Source organism: Tyto alba, unplaced genomic scaffold (genome assembly GCF_018691265.1).
Source record: "Tyto alba isolate M040663 unplaced genomic scaffold, T.alba_DEE_v4.0 Super-Scaffold_27, whole genome shotgun sequence".
Lineage (NCBI taxonomy): Eukaryota > Metazoa > Chordata > Aves > Strigiformes > Tytonidae > Tyto > Tyto alba.
This window is the reverse complement of record NW_024881301.1, coordinates 28,105,937-28,118,846: the sequence shown is the minus strand read 5'-3', so window position 1 is coordinate 28,118,846 and position 12,910 is coordinate 28,105,937. Positions and strand designations below refer to the sequence as shown.

At 39.6% G+C, this 12,910-nt stretch overlaps 1 protein-coding gene across 2 annotated transcripts in view; it reads right to left on the bottom strand.

Annotated features, from left to right (window-relative positions):
- The window catches only part of EPB41L4B (erythrocyte membrane protein band 4.1 like 4B), a 176,535-nt gene that overhangs the window by 25,731 nt on the left and 137,894 nt on the right, over nt 1–12,910 (bottom strand). For both annotated transcript variants that reach the window (XM_042797948.1, XM_042797949.1), the window contains exons 20-22: nt 7,509–7,613; nt 2,970–3,108; nt 2,443–2,520 (exon numbers count right to left, since the gene is read on the bottom strand). In XM_042797948.1, coding sequence (XP_042653882.1) covers nt 2,443–2,520; nt 2,970–3,108; nt 7,509–7,613 — 322 coding nt within the window. The remainder of the gene's footprint in view (nt 1–2,442; nt 2,521–2,969; nt 3,109–7,508; nt 7,614–12,910) is intronic.

The window sequence follows — 12,910 nt, the reverse complement described above, 5'->3', positions numbered from 1 at the left end:
GGAAAGAGGAAAGCATGACTGGGTAAAATATTTAGGAAAAAAAGCCTGTATCCTCAGATGGAGAAGGAAAAATGTGTAATGCTGACTTCTACTAAATGGAAACAAACCCCAAACCTATGATATCTAGAGCAGGTCAGTTTCTAAAGTCTCCATGACTCATTTTTTAAAATTCTAATTAATACAGTAAAATATGGTATAATATTTTTTTTAGAATAAGAAATCTATTGGTAAACTCCAAAGGATAATTACTCAGAGTTTAGCCACAAACATGTTATTAATACAGAGGACAATCTAACTTATATAGAATCACTGAATCATTTAGGTTGGAAAAGCCCTTTAAGATCATCAAGTCCAACTGTAAACTTGACACTACCAAGTCCACCCATAGACCGTGTCTCTAAGTGCGCATCTTTTAAATACCTTCAGGGATGGTGACTCAACCACTTCCCTGGGCAGCCTGTTCCAGTGCTAAATAACTCTTTCAGTGAAGAAATTTCTCCTAATATCCAATCTAAACCTCCCCTGGTGCAACTTGAGGCCATTTCCTCTTGTCCTATCACTTGTTACTTGGGAAGAGACCAACATCTACCTCACTACAACTTCTTTCCAGGTAGTTTCAGTTTCAATCTGCTTGTGCCTTGTCAACCCAAACTACAGATAAAGGCTGTAGAATGCTGCACCTCTTTCTCTCTTTACTTTGCTTTTTTAAAGTTTCCTTTCCCCCAGAAATGTACGGCAAGGTGTGAGTGTACGTTCAGCTTAAATACGTCTTCCTCTCACTTTCTGGAATGGGATAGTTTCAGCATCCAGCACTTGAAGGAGGTTCCAGGTTAACCTTATTTCCATAGACACTCCTCAATCTGCAGTGGTATTTTCAGGTGCAAAAGCAGGTCCCTCCTATATGGAGGATGTAGGAGCAGTAAGCACTGTGCAGCTGCTAGTGCCGGAACAGTTCTCCCACCAAGGACACCCAAGGACTCAAGGAGCTAGAGGGCCCCTTAAATTTCAATTTGCTGCATTTCAGAGTTTCAACATCTGCACTGTAAAAGTTCTGGGGCACAAAGACTTTTCAGCTGAACAGGTTGAAGGGCAAAGATAAGAAGGGGGTCAAGCAGGAACAGGGTGGGTGCCAATAGCACTTTGATGGAAGCTGAAAAATATGAACCCCCTGAAGCTACGGAGGGACCATTAAGTGCCCTCCAGGACTTTGTGAAGAAACAATTCCACAGGCTCAAAACTGCATAAGAGAACAGCTTTGCAGATCTCTCTATTTCCAGGGCTGGTGTCCATAACCAAACTGCAGTATGCCAGTGACAGTCTCAGCTGCTCCCTAGCTCCTGCCCAATCCCCTGCACCAAATCTCTCTTCCCATCCACAGCAGCAAGTCTCCATCCCCACCTCAACGTGCCTCTGAGGCCAAAAAGCCACAGCTGAATAGTCACATCCCTTTTGCAAGCAGGGAGAAGCCTAGAAGGGATAAGCCTTCACTTCATCAAACTTGGAGGGGAAGCCACATCTCTCATCCAGTGGTAACAGGACACAAGCAGTTGTTTACAGAAAGGTACCATACTGTCTCTGAAATAAAACGCACATATCCACAGCACCTTTCCAACACTCTAAACTTGGACCTAACCATGTAGTGAAAGCAATACCCAGGACAGAAGTACCTTAATACAAATATGTTTACATGAAAAACATAGTGCTGACCCTGTCGTGCTTTTTATATACTTTAAACATGGTTTCTAGAAGACAACAAAAATGGCTTTGGACAGCAGAGGAGCTATCTGGCGTTACAGCTATTTGCAAGGCAAGATAACTTGGAGAAAGTTAAGGATCATTCTGTGATCCTTCAAGTAATCTGCTGGGTATCTGAGGTGCAAGCCTTTTGACTTCAGTGGGACCAGCATCTCTCCCTGGATTTTAAGCAAAAATACAAATCACATACCTCTGAAAAAAAGAAGTTAATAATCAACACATTATAGACTATTTTGCCTTAAAGTGAAGCAAATCAGTCTACTAAGGAAACACGGAAGTGCAGGCACGCATCTTTGGATTGGCTGTTGGGTAAGGTCTGAATAAAACTTGTGGGGAGAAGAAGGGACTTTTCAGACAACTCTCAAAAGCAAATCTATGATCACATTAGGAATCTATGATAAAACCAGTGCAGCAAGGTGTAAAGATACCCAGGTAGAAGAGAGAAATGAGAAGTCATCCGACAATTAAAAAATTGCATTCAGAAGATCATCCATAATATTTTTTTGATGTGGATTGATTTTCAGAGATGCTGAGCTGAGTTTGACAGATGCTCAGGATCACTGAAAAGCAAGGATACTTACTTTATATTCCTGTGCACTATCCAACACACTGTGTAGTATCCCACTCAGTTGCAGACAAATTATTGAAAACTCTTACATTTTCCTGTTGCAAACTGAAAGTATTTACCATGGGTGTGGCCTCTGTGAAATCCATCAGGAGGTCACCTGGCTCCAAAGCAAATGTACTTCCAGCATCTGTGGAACTCTAAAGACAAAGAAGAAACCCAGCATTGGAGAAAAAAAAACCCCAAACATTTCATTTCTGTAATTGTGTTGGTTTTGTGGGGTTTTTTAATTCCTGAAAGCACAGACTGCCAAATGGATTTCAAATTTCACACCATGTTTTTTAAGTACACCTACTTGGGAAAGACAGACAACAAAATTATGCACCTTCTAAATCAAGGTAAATATCAATTTAATCATGATCCACTGCCCCCTAAAGTTGACAAAAATCCATTATTGATTTTCATTGGGTCTTGGAGCAGTCTCTAAATATTTCCCTACACAACAGGTTAAACATATTACTACAACTCTGCATTAAAAACTACTAAATGTGGAGTTACCCCATCTAAGGAAAACATGTTATCTGTAACTCCCTCCCACCCTTCCTGAACACTCTCCAACCTGACATAAGCTCAGCTCTTTGAATGTTACCTTGCCACCAGGTGAAACCTGTGTTTGTCCTTCTGACGTCTGTGGTGTACACGTTTTCTGCGATCCGGGAGATGCTGAAGACACAGGTGTTGACGCTGCGGCTGCTGCTGCCAGTGCTGGAGGAAGGTCATCTTCATCACTGCAGTTGATAAAAGCAGACAGATCTTCTCACTAGAAAATGCCACTGGACTTTGACCGTACTTGTGCTTGAGGAGACACTGATAACCTGTATGTCAGCTGTAGTGCTTTGAAGTGAAATTCTGTTTACTCTTCCGTCTGTAATGGAGCTAACTTTTCAAGTAAAGTATATTTTTTACACTTTAAAGATTCCTCAAAAGTGGATTGGCAAGGTAACTCTCATCTGCAAATAGAAATCTTACAGATATGATGTGCAAGTAGTGTTTCTATGTAGTATGTATAGATGAATAAATGAATCTATTTGATATTACTCTACTTTAATGTTTATACTTTTCTATGGAGGCTAGGAGCATTGACAACAGATCTGGTTAGATCCATCCACGGGACCAGCTGCTTCATTGGCTTTAGACCAATGGGAGATTTTGACATCCATTATGCAGCTGGTCTGTGCTGTTGTTTTCAAACTCTTTTTAATGGACTTTGACTGACTCCAAAAAGGAGCTCTTTAGAAACATTCTTGTGAGGTATCTTTTTCCTGTCCCATTTATTCCATTTACAGAAAAAAACATTTTATTTAAAACCAGGTTTCATGCTTCCCTTGGGCTCTAGGCCATCAAGCTGAGTTCTTTCCATCCCACCTACTGTCACCACTAAATGACAACCAGTAGAGAATTTTATACCTTCATTTAGTTTTGTAGAGCCACACTAACTACAAATCACTGGGATTGGTCAGCCCTGAATCAGGATGTTTCCAATTGCTAACTGCAATTTCTTGGAGGTAAACAGAGTCGCAATTTGGCCTACAGAACCTTTATTCTTGGGAATGATGCGTGAAAAGGAAAGACTAGAGCTTGACAGTTTAAAGCATGGGAAAAAATGATGAAAAAGTTATTTCTGCTCATAAAATGGCACCAATTTTAACTACCAATTAGTAGTCTCAGTGCACAGAAGCCTGCCATGCCAGTTTGACAAATGTTTCCATAATAGAACTGTACTTGGTTTAGTGCTACTTGAAAGCAGAATGCCTGGACAACACAGTACTTCCAAACTACATGACATACAGGGTACACTGCTTTATGGTGGGTTGTTGGGGTGATAGCAATAGGTTTTTACTATGATATAAAGCTGCAGCAATCAACATTATCTTTTGCACGCTTCTTTTTTTGTTTCTTCTGGGTAAGGATAGAATTCAGCACCAGAGAATGTACAATACACTGGGTTTATGCTGGGAAGAAAATGCAAAATCTTTTGGACCTTGTCGGTAGATGTTTTATTAATGCAACAAGCCAGAGTTGGGCTGTTGACCTAGTTAATCTCTCTTTCAGAAACACGTAGCTGACATTTTCTCAGTCCTTGCTCCCCACTCTCAGCAGGAATATACTGGCACCCTTCCCACCCTTGCTGGGCAAAGCTGCTCTGTTGCATACAAGGAAGTAAAAAATAGTTGAGAAGTTGCCAGTTCAGAAAGGCTTCTTAATTTAGGTCTGCAAGCCAAAGCTAAGGGTTAGGGTCCAGTCTTACCAGTCATCAAGCTATTAGCACACTAGCTATAAGACTGAGAATTGGCCTTCTTCACTGTATTCCTTTCACAGAACTTCTTCATTCTTTCTTTGCATTTCCCCTAGTTGCATTCCACACACTAGATAATTTAAATTGAATGGGATTTGGGTCTACAAAAATTTTTTTTCTAATTCCCAGCCCATACTTTTAACTAGGGAGTCTTCAGCCCTACACATGGCCGTAGCATAGGTGACACCTGTGGTTATGCACTGTTCCTCATGCCTAACAGTGGACAACTGAAAATCTACATGGGGGGCCAGACACGCTCAAAACTGGTTCCTCAAAAACTTACCAATCAAAAATTGACAATTCCCTCTTGAATACACTTTTTAAAAAAAAATATACTGTTTAAATGTTGCTTCTCTCTGTGTGTGTATTAACACCATTGCCTTTTCCACTGCATGATCCTGTCCCTAGTCTCCTTTTCATTCCACTTGCCTCCCACTGCACTGTTCGTCACTTCAGCTCTTGTCTTTCCAGGTTCTGCTCTTCCTACACTCTACTGAATTCTCTGTGCTACTGTTACTTGCAATGGCCCTTGGCACCCTTTCCCTTCTTTCTAGGACAACCTCTCATTCATTTTCATTTACCCTCTCCTGCTTTCCTCAGTGCTGTTGTCAGGTGCAGGGCCACGCGTTCTGCAGGTGCTCAGCAGCTCTGGAGGACCATCTGACTGTTCATGTGCAGAAAAGGGAGGTTCTTGGTCTCTGGCCCAAAGATTTTCTTTCTGGTCTTTAAGAACAGGTTGGCTAAACACTTTCTCAGACAAGAATATCTAGTAATAGCTGATTCTGCTATTGCTTCAGGGATGACCCCTTGAGGTACCTATTTTCATTATTTTATGTTCTATTACCTATACCTCTTTGGTTGTCACCTCCTGTTTATTGCTAAACACACACTCTCCAACATAAACCTACCCTAGAGCAAACTTTTCACCCAGATTCTTAAAAACTAATTTCTCAGTAGCCTTACTATCTTCAACATCAACTTATCCTGCTACTTACTTTGATGATCCCATGCGAAATTTTCTGCTTCTGCATACATAACATCACCACGGTATCCTTTACATCAAAACTGTCTACACAGCATTAACATGTTCTCTTTGTTTGCCATGTAGCAGTATTTGAGGATCAAGTTTAACAACCTCTTTAGGTTACAACTTAAACCAAAAACTTTTCCAAGTGTCTGTTACAAAATCTGTGACTATACCTGCAATAGGACATCAATTTCTTGCCTGTCCTTAAACATCAAGTGTGCTCAAGGAACAGGATCAGCCACCACATCCTGTTCATTACCTGCCATATGAAGAGCATCAAATAATTGGTCCTTTCAGTGTCACAGTCTTTTCCTTTGCTGACTGCTATCTACAAGTCCCTGCATGACATAAAAATCTGAAAATTCAGAAGCATCTTGAAATATATGTAGGAGATTTCCTTCCCCTGGCTTGCAGAAAAAGAAGTAGTGAAAGTGGTGTCTCATTTGAGAAAAGCACACTGCTGTCTGGGCTACGCTGGGCAGAGTGAGTGAGCAGGATTCATTCAGGCCTTGGGAAACTGCTCCTACCAAATGTTGCCAAGTTCCCTATCACATATTACCTTCAGGATTAGCAAGCAGTAAGGAAAGCTGGGTCCTTTTCCCAGCTTGAGTTGTCAATTCCTATCTCCTATTTAATTTTCAAACTGTGCTGGTTGATGTATCGTAGTAAAAGAGAGCATGTTATGTGGCCTGTGACCAAGCTGTGGCTGCGTGTTCCCATATGTCAGCCTTGATCTCTTGGACAAATACCAATTTGGCTAATTGCTCATTTTCTTCCTAGTTTCAATTTGATTAATTTTTTTGTTTCTTCTCCTAGATTTTTCAGTTTTGGTGATGTAGACTGTTACTTTCTTTCCATAACAAAAGCCAATGTTCTTAATAGTGAGACAGAAAATAGATACATATTGATATTTATTAGAATCCTTTTAGAGAGAAGGAAAGCTTTTGCTAATGTTGCTATATATTTATAAATATTAGCATGTTAAATTGCTGAAGGGACTAACAGTTGCCATTCCACATAGAAAGCATACATGTTTTTTTCCTTCACTGGGGCATTGGTGTTCTTGTACTACTGAGTTTATGCTGATCTTGTCCCTTTTTTTCCCTAGTTTCTGGTGGCCTTGTTGGTCCTTTCATATGAAGGACAGATCAACAAACTGATTTCCACATCTCTTCAGTACCTCACATCTCCAGAGAGTCTCAAATCGGATGAACGATGTGTAAATGGGATGGCAAAACCCTGTAGGCAGAGATTACTCTTGCCAGGACTGAGAGACTTAACTTTGCTGGCTGTGGCTGTAGCTGTAGCAGGCTCAGCAATTTCTGCATGTGACAAAATCACAGAGAGAGAGGGAGAGAAAGAGGGTGCACTTTCTAAGAAGGAATGGCTAACAGCACAGCTTGACCACCCAACAACTAAGGACTGTTTCCCTCATTTTGCAAATGGGGCTGTAATGAAGCAAACAGAGCAGCTTGCTCCAGCTCACACCAGGTCTCTGACATTTCATGTGGAAAAGAGGGGTTTAATTCCTAACCTATAAGCTCATAAAAAGGCAGAGGGCCTGCAATTCTGAGGGTGAGGGCCTGCAATTCTGAGCTTTAGCAACTGCGTAGGGACAGCAAATTCATTTCATATTAAAAGCCTGAAGATTCTCAGTGATGAAAGGAACAGTATCAGTAGAAGATCATTACCATGTAATTGCACTCTTTCCTTTCAGAAGACATATCTAGAGCAATAATTAGCATCCCCCTTCATTTTCAGCTGTAGTAGGCAAAAACATGAAGTTAGTGCTATACATTACTCACAAACTGTACTGCCTCGTTAACTTCCTCACAAGAGAAACTTTAATCTCCTGCTTTTCTGTCGGGCCAGTTGATGGCGTAGTTTCAGGTCGCACTGGAGCTGGACTTCTAAAAATAGCAAGAAAAATATATGTGGCACAGTCTGTATTTAAACTACTTCAGGCATATCATCAATGTTCTAACTCATCAACGCATATTTATCTTGCAAAGTAGCAAGTGCCCATTGAAGTTCATCCTTTTGTTCCATTTATAGTTCACAGGCCAGTGTGTATGAACAGAAAAGGATGTGTGAACTCACCCTCCTGTGCATTGCATACCATTTATAAAAGCAGCAACTGATTACAAACACAGAGCCTATGTAAGAGACCATGTGGAAATATCACTGTTTCCAAAACACAACATTTTAATAACAGCCCGGCAATTCAGTCATGTCAGAAATATTTTTACAAAAAATACATTTAACAAAAACTATTTTATGAATTGTGAAACCTGTTCTGCTTAAAATAGTTTTTACTGAAGTTAAACATTATCCTTCTGCATTTGAAATAGCAGCTCAAGGGAAATGAACTAATGGATTTTATCCAAGAAAAGGATAGTTGCTAGAAAAAAAGCAAAACTCAGATATGTTTCAAATGCTCATGAGTGTGAAATACAACTGCAGAACTCCAGCAAAGGCTAGAAATGGGAATGAGGAGACCTGCATAAGAAGATCCTCTTTTTAACCATTTATCGGTAGAGTTAACTAAGGCTTGAATACAAATAGCATAAATATGAAACACAAGATCTTCAAGAACTTGGGAAGAAACCGTCTCAGCAGTGAGCTTGAGTGGCACGAAAACACATGAATCGTCTTAAATACTACTTTTACTTGAAGCAACACATTATGATTAAGTACACCATATGTGTATTACAAATGCTATAATAAATATGCCAAACATTAACAGAGTAGTTTGAAAATCTTGATTAATAATTTGTGAAATAGTATTCTGCCATCTAATCTGAAGTCAGATACTAAGTCAGTACTTCAGCTAGTTGCTGGTTCCTGGTGGGACTGCTCATGCACCGAGGTACATTCCACAACTGGCAGAAGTGGCACAATAGCGTCTCTAATACTACAAATTTGGATTGAATTTTTCGAGTCTACTTACATCATATCAGCCTTCTAAAGACACAACAAGATAAGCATATTTAATCTTCACAATTGCAGTTTCCCCTAATGCCCCTGTGGGTTTTAAGCTTCATTAGCTCTCTCTGATAACTTCTGAAACTGCAGTTCAGCTACAACAGAACCTACAGGGATGGCACAGCCTTCAGATTGTATCTTCAGATTTCCCATGTGTTTTTTAGTCTTTGGGGATGTCACAGAGTGTAAAGATGAAGCAATGGGGAGTATAAGAGTACAAAGGACATACATAAGTCATAAACCTGACTCTACTGGTTTCACTTCTTATGGAATAACTTGTCGATTTTTTTCCTGTTTTTTGATCCCATTAATTTCAAGAAGTCAGTACAGATATCAGCAAGATTCATATCTTGCCCCTTTTCAAATTCCCCTTTCAGAGTCAGTCATCTATATCTCAGATTCGCAATGAGATTAATGCAGAACAATCCAGCCAGATTTTCAAACCTTTTGCTGAGTATGTTAGGCTGACAAATAAGGGGAGGATAAGAGGAGGAAAAAGCCCAAACCATCTTGTTTTAATCCTGAAGTCAGTATGTCTGTTTTGGAAATCTGTAAATCAATATCATGATGAAAGCTCCCAATGTCATTTTCATCAAGTCAGGCTTCAGAGTAGAAGACTGCTCTAGCTATTCTTTTCTTAGACAGCTTTTGCTCAGCCAAAGGTAGCTTTCAACAACTGAAAAAAATTAACAGTTCAATTCACTCAAAGTGATTTTCAATTCATGTTCTGACATAAGCAGGATAAACGTGTTAAGACCCGTTTAACAACTGGATCTAATGGTCAAGTCCTCAAGGGGTGTGAATGTGTGTAGTGTCATTATTTTCAGCTCAAGACTTCTGAAATACATTAGCTGAAATACTTGTTCTGGACAAGTAGTCCTCACAATTCTCCAATACCTCTGTAAGAGGGTACTTACAAATTTTAACCTTTTCACCAACCCAGTGAAAGCATGAACAAAAATAGTGGTATAAACTACACATGATTTGAAAAATGTTCCCTCAAAATGATAACAAGTGATGCACTAATACAATCAAAGGACCTCAGGAAACAGCAGAGTGTCGAACAGCAAAGCTGGTAACAAGTCTATTTCGAGTTCATGGCTACTTCAAATTTCTCAAGACAACATTATAATCTGTAATGAAAGTAAATCAGGCATTTTCAGACAAAGGACAATTTGAAATTATAATTTCAGTTCCTTGAAAAAGTTTCATTTTACAAAGCTTATATATCTCCTTTTGATTCTCATGGTTTGCAATTTTTAAAAAAGGAGAGGAGGTGGGACTTTAGAAGCAGGCATTTCAATTGCTAAAATAAAATTTTTGTTTTAAAAGATACTGTGCAATTTTGCAACTAAAGTAGTTTATAATGATTTCAAAGCAAGTTATGAAACTGATTTGTATATATGAAATGTTTTAAAGTTCTAAATTTGAATACTGAAAAAAGTTTCACATGAAAAATTTCACTCAATTGTGATTAAAAGTGTTTGAGAGCCAAACAGGACTTACTTTCTAATCCAACAAATAGATGAAAATCTTATTATCTTCTTTTGAATGCTGCAAATTTTCAGATGAATTAAAAAAAAAAAAGCCAAGATACAGTAACACTAGACACACCTACTCCTATTTCAGTGACAGTAACTGCTCAGATAAACTTCACTGACATGATACTAAATACAAGTAAACTATCCCACTCACTTATTTTGCAAAAGCAATATAATTTTAAGAGCAAAAACTTCTCTCCCTTTATTATAAAATTTTGCCATCATTTTTGTTAGAGGCTGGCTGAAATGACTATATTTCTCCTGATATTTATCAGGCCTCTGGGAGAGACACAAGCACCATTTAATTGCATGTTTCAAGAAGCTGCAGCTTAGCTAGGCTGCAAATTGAAGCTGCCTCTGAAAGAAAAGGAGCAGTAGCAATGTCTTCACCCAAAGAGGCTGACTGAATCCTGTCTACCATAAGCATGAGATGAAAAGTTAGACTAGTTCTACCAACTGCAGAGCTGGATTTTGGCACTCATTAAAACCTTGCTAGGTTAGCTCTTTCCACACCAGCCTAAAAAAATCCATGACAGCTCCTGTTTCATCTCCAAACACTCTTCCTCGGTCTGAACATGCTCAAAACTGTTGCTATTCTCACATCAGCAACCAGATGCAAGAAGTGCTCAGCTTGATCAACTCTGATCTGTGTTTAAAAATGGCAGGCTTTTAATATCACACAGACTCTTAAAAAAGATATCATTGATATTCCTGAAAAAGAAGCAACCATAAAATAGAATAACTAGCATTGTTATCTTTTAAATTTTACAGCAAAAATGTATTATCTTATATGGAAAGATATGATTCTTGAGGAGAAGCCTTGTAAATATTTTGGCTATTTAAATGGAGTCGTTATGTGCAGATATCACCACTTGTAGTTTATTGTCCTATATAAACTACATAGCTGTGTAAACTACATAGCTATAGTCCTATATAAAGTATATAGCTTGGATAAAACCTGAAGTGTTGAAGAATCGGGAAGACTCAAATAAAAAAAAAAAAAAAAAAAAAGACAACTGTATTACAGTTCCTTTATAAGGCTCTGTTTCAATGTCATTAATTCATAAGAAACCTTTTTCCTGTAACAGTATCTAACCACTACAGCATAAAAATGGAAGTACTGAACCAAGGCAGAGTTACTTAATGACCTGGCACCTCACATAAAAATCTGTCACTTCCTGGTGAGAACGACAGTAACAACCACAAATGTCAGCATATAGTGGCAGGTCATCAGAAACTGCCTGTGCACCGAGAGTCCCAGCACACCCCTGAGCAGCAGCCAGGACGCTCTACTGAACCAGCTTCAGCCCATTTCACAAGCCTGCACAGAAACATAAAAAAGTGCTAGAGAGAGATCCCCCCAAAACCGAGAAACCTGTTTTGTTCGCAGCGTAGCAGCCAACAGGATAACTGAAACCAAAACTGCTCACAAAAAAAAAAAAAAACATACGCTGTAGAGCACTACAAGTGACCACAATGTCCACTGATTTAGCTTGAATCTTCCCACCCCACCCTGACTCAGCTGTAATGGGGAGAGTAGTTTGCCGGGCTGGGGCTACGCTGCTGTCTGCAGCACCCCTTTGTGTACCATGGCTTTCACCCACTGACATCCCTTCCTCGTCCCCTGCTAAGCTCTCTCAGGGCAGACCTCTGTACTTGTTTGAAAGGTGGCTGTGTGGGAGCAAACAACTGTGCACCTAATAAGCTGAAAGAGATAAAATAACTTTTTCCTGAAGGATCAGTTCAGAATTTTAAAACAACCAAAGTCTGCTGGGGGAACTTGCTTTCTGTGTCTGTCTTTAAATAGATTTTATTCTTTTTTTGCTTCTATTTGTGCTTGTAGTGTCATCTGGAAAAATCTCTCTTCCTCCATCCTCCCAGCCTAAGGCCAAGAGGTAGATGCTAAAAGCCCCATGATATACAAGGATACAGCCATCTGCAGGAAGGCTGACTTGCCTTCAGGTGCTTATGGAAAAAAAAAAAAAAATCAAAACTGAAAAAAACCCACTGGCTGATTTTTGGCTTCAGAACTCCCTCTGAGTGGGAATATGGTAGTGAAATCTTGGGAAGGAAAAGCAAGGAAGAAAGGAAAGAAGAGGAAAAAAATTTGATAGATGCATTGTTTTGTGTATCCAAGACACATCCGAACAAGCCAGGCAAACACACACAAGCATGCAAATCTTTTCTAAGTCTGTACTCTAAGGGTTTCACACTTACTTATTTTCCAAAGTTATGGCCATCTGAAGTTAAGAAACAATATGTGCTTTTTCAGTCTGATAAGGTAGCTTTTCTCAGAAGACAGCTTAGCTCTCCAAAATGTTCTTTGGACATTTGAAAGCTATTGCCAGCATCAAATTTTCTGAATAAAGACTTTTTTCTTCTTTTTACCTTCCTCCTCCTCCCCCCCTCCCCCCATAGATTGCAGACAAGCAACCAAGCTCCTTGCTACAGAGCAGCAACCCAATTCAAAACCAGCTTGTGGGTTGTTACAACCTGAACTGGGAGCCAAGAGAGGCAGGTATTCCACGAACTCATTTCCATGAGAGACGAGGAAAGGGTGGAGCATGGGTTCTGCATATGCACTGAGGTGGAATGGGGTGCACCAACGCCCTTGTCCCATTGAGTCGGTGGTCGTGCTCCCCCCTACCACCTTTGCTTCTTCCTCAGTTTTTGCTTCTTAG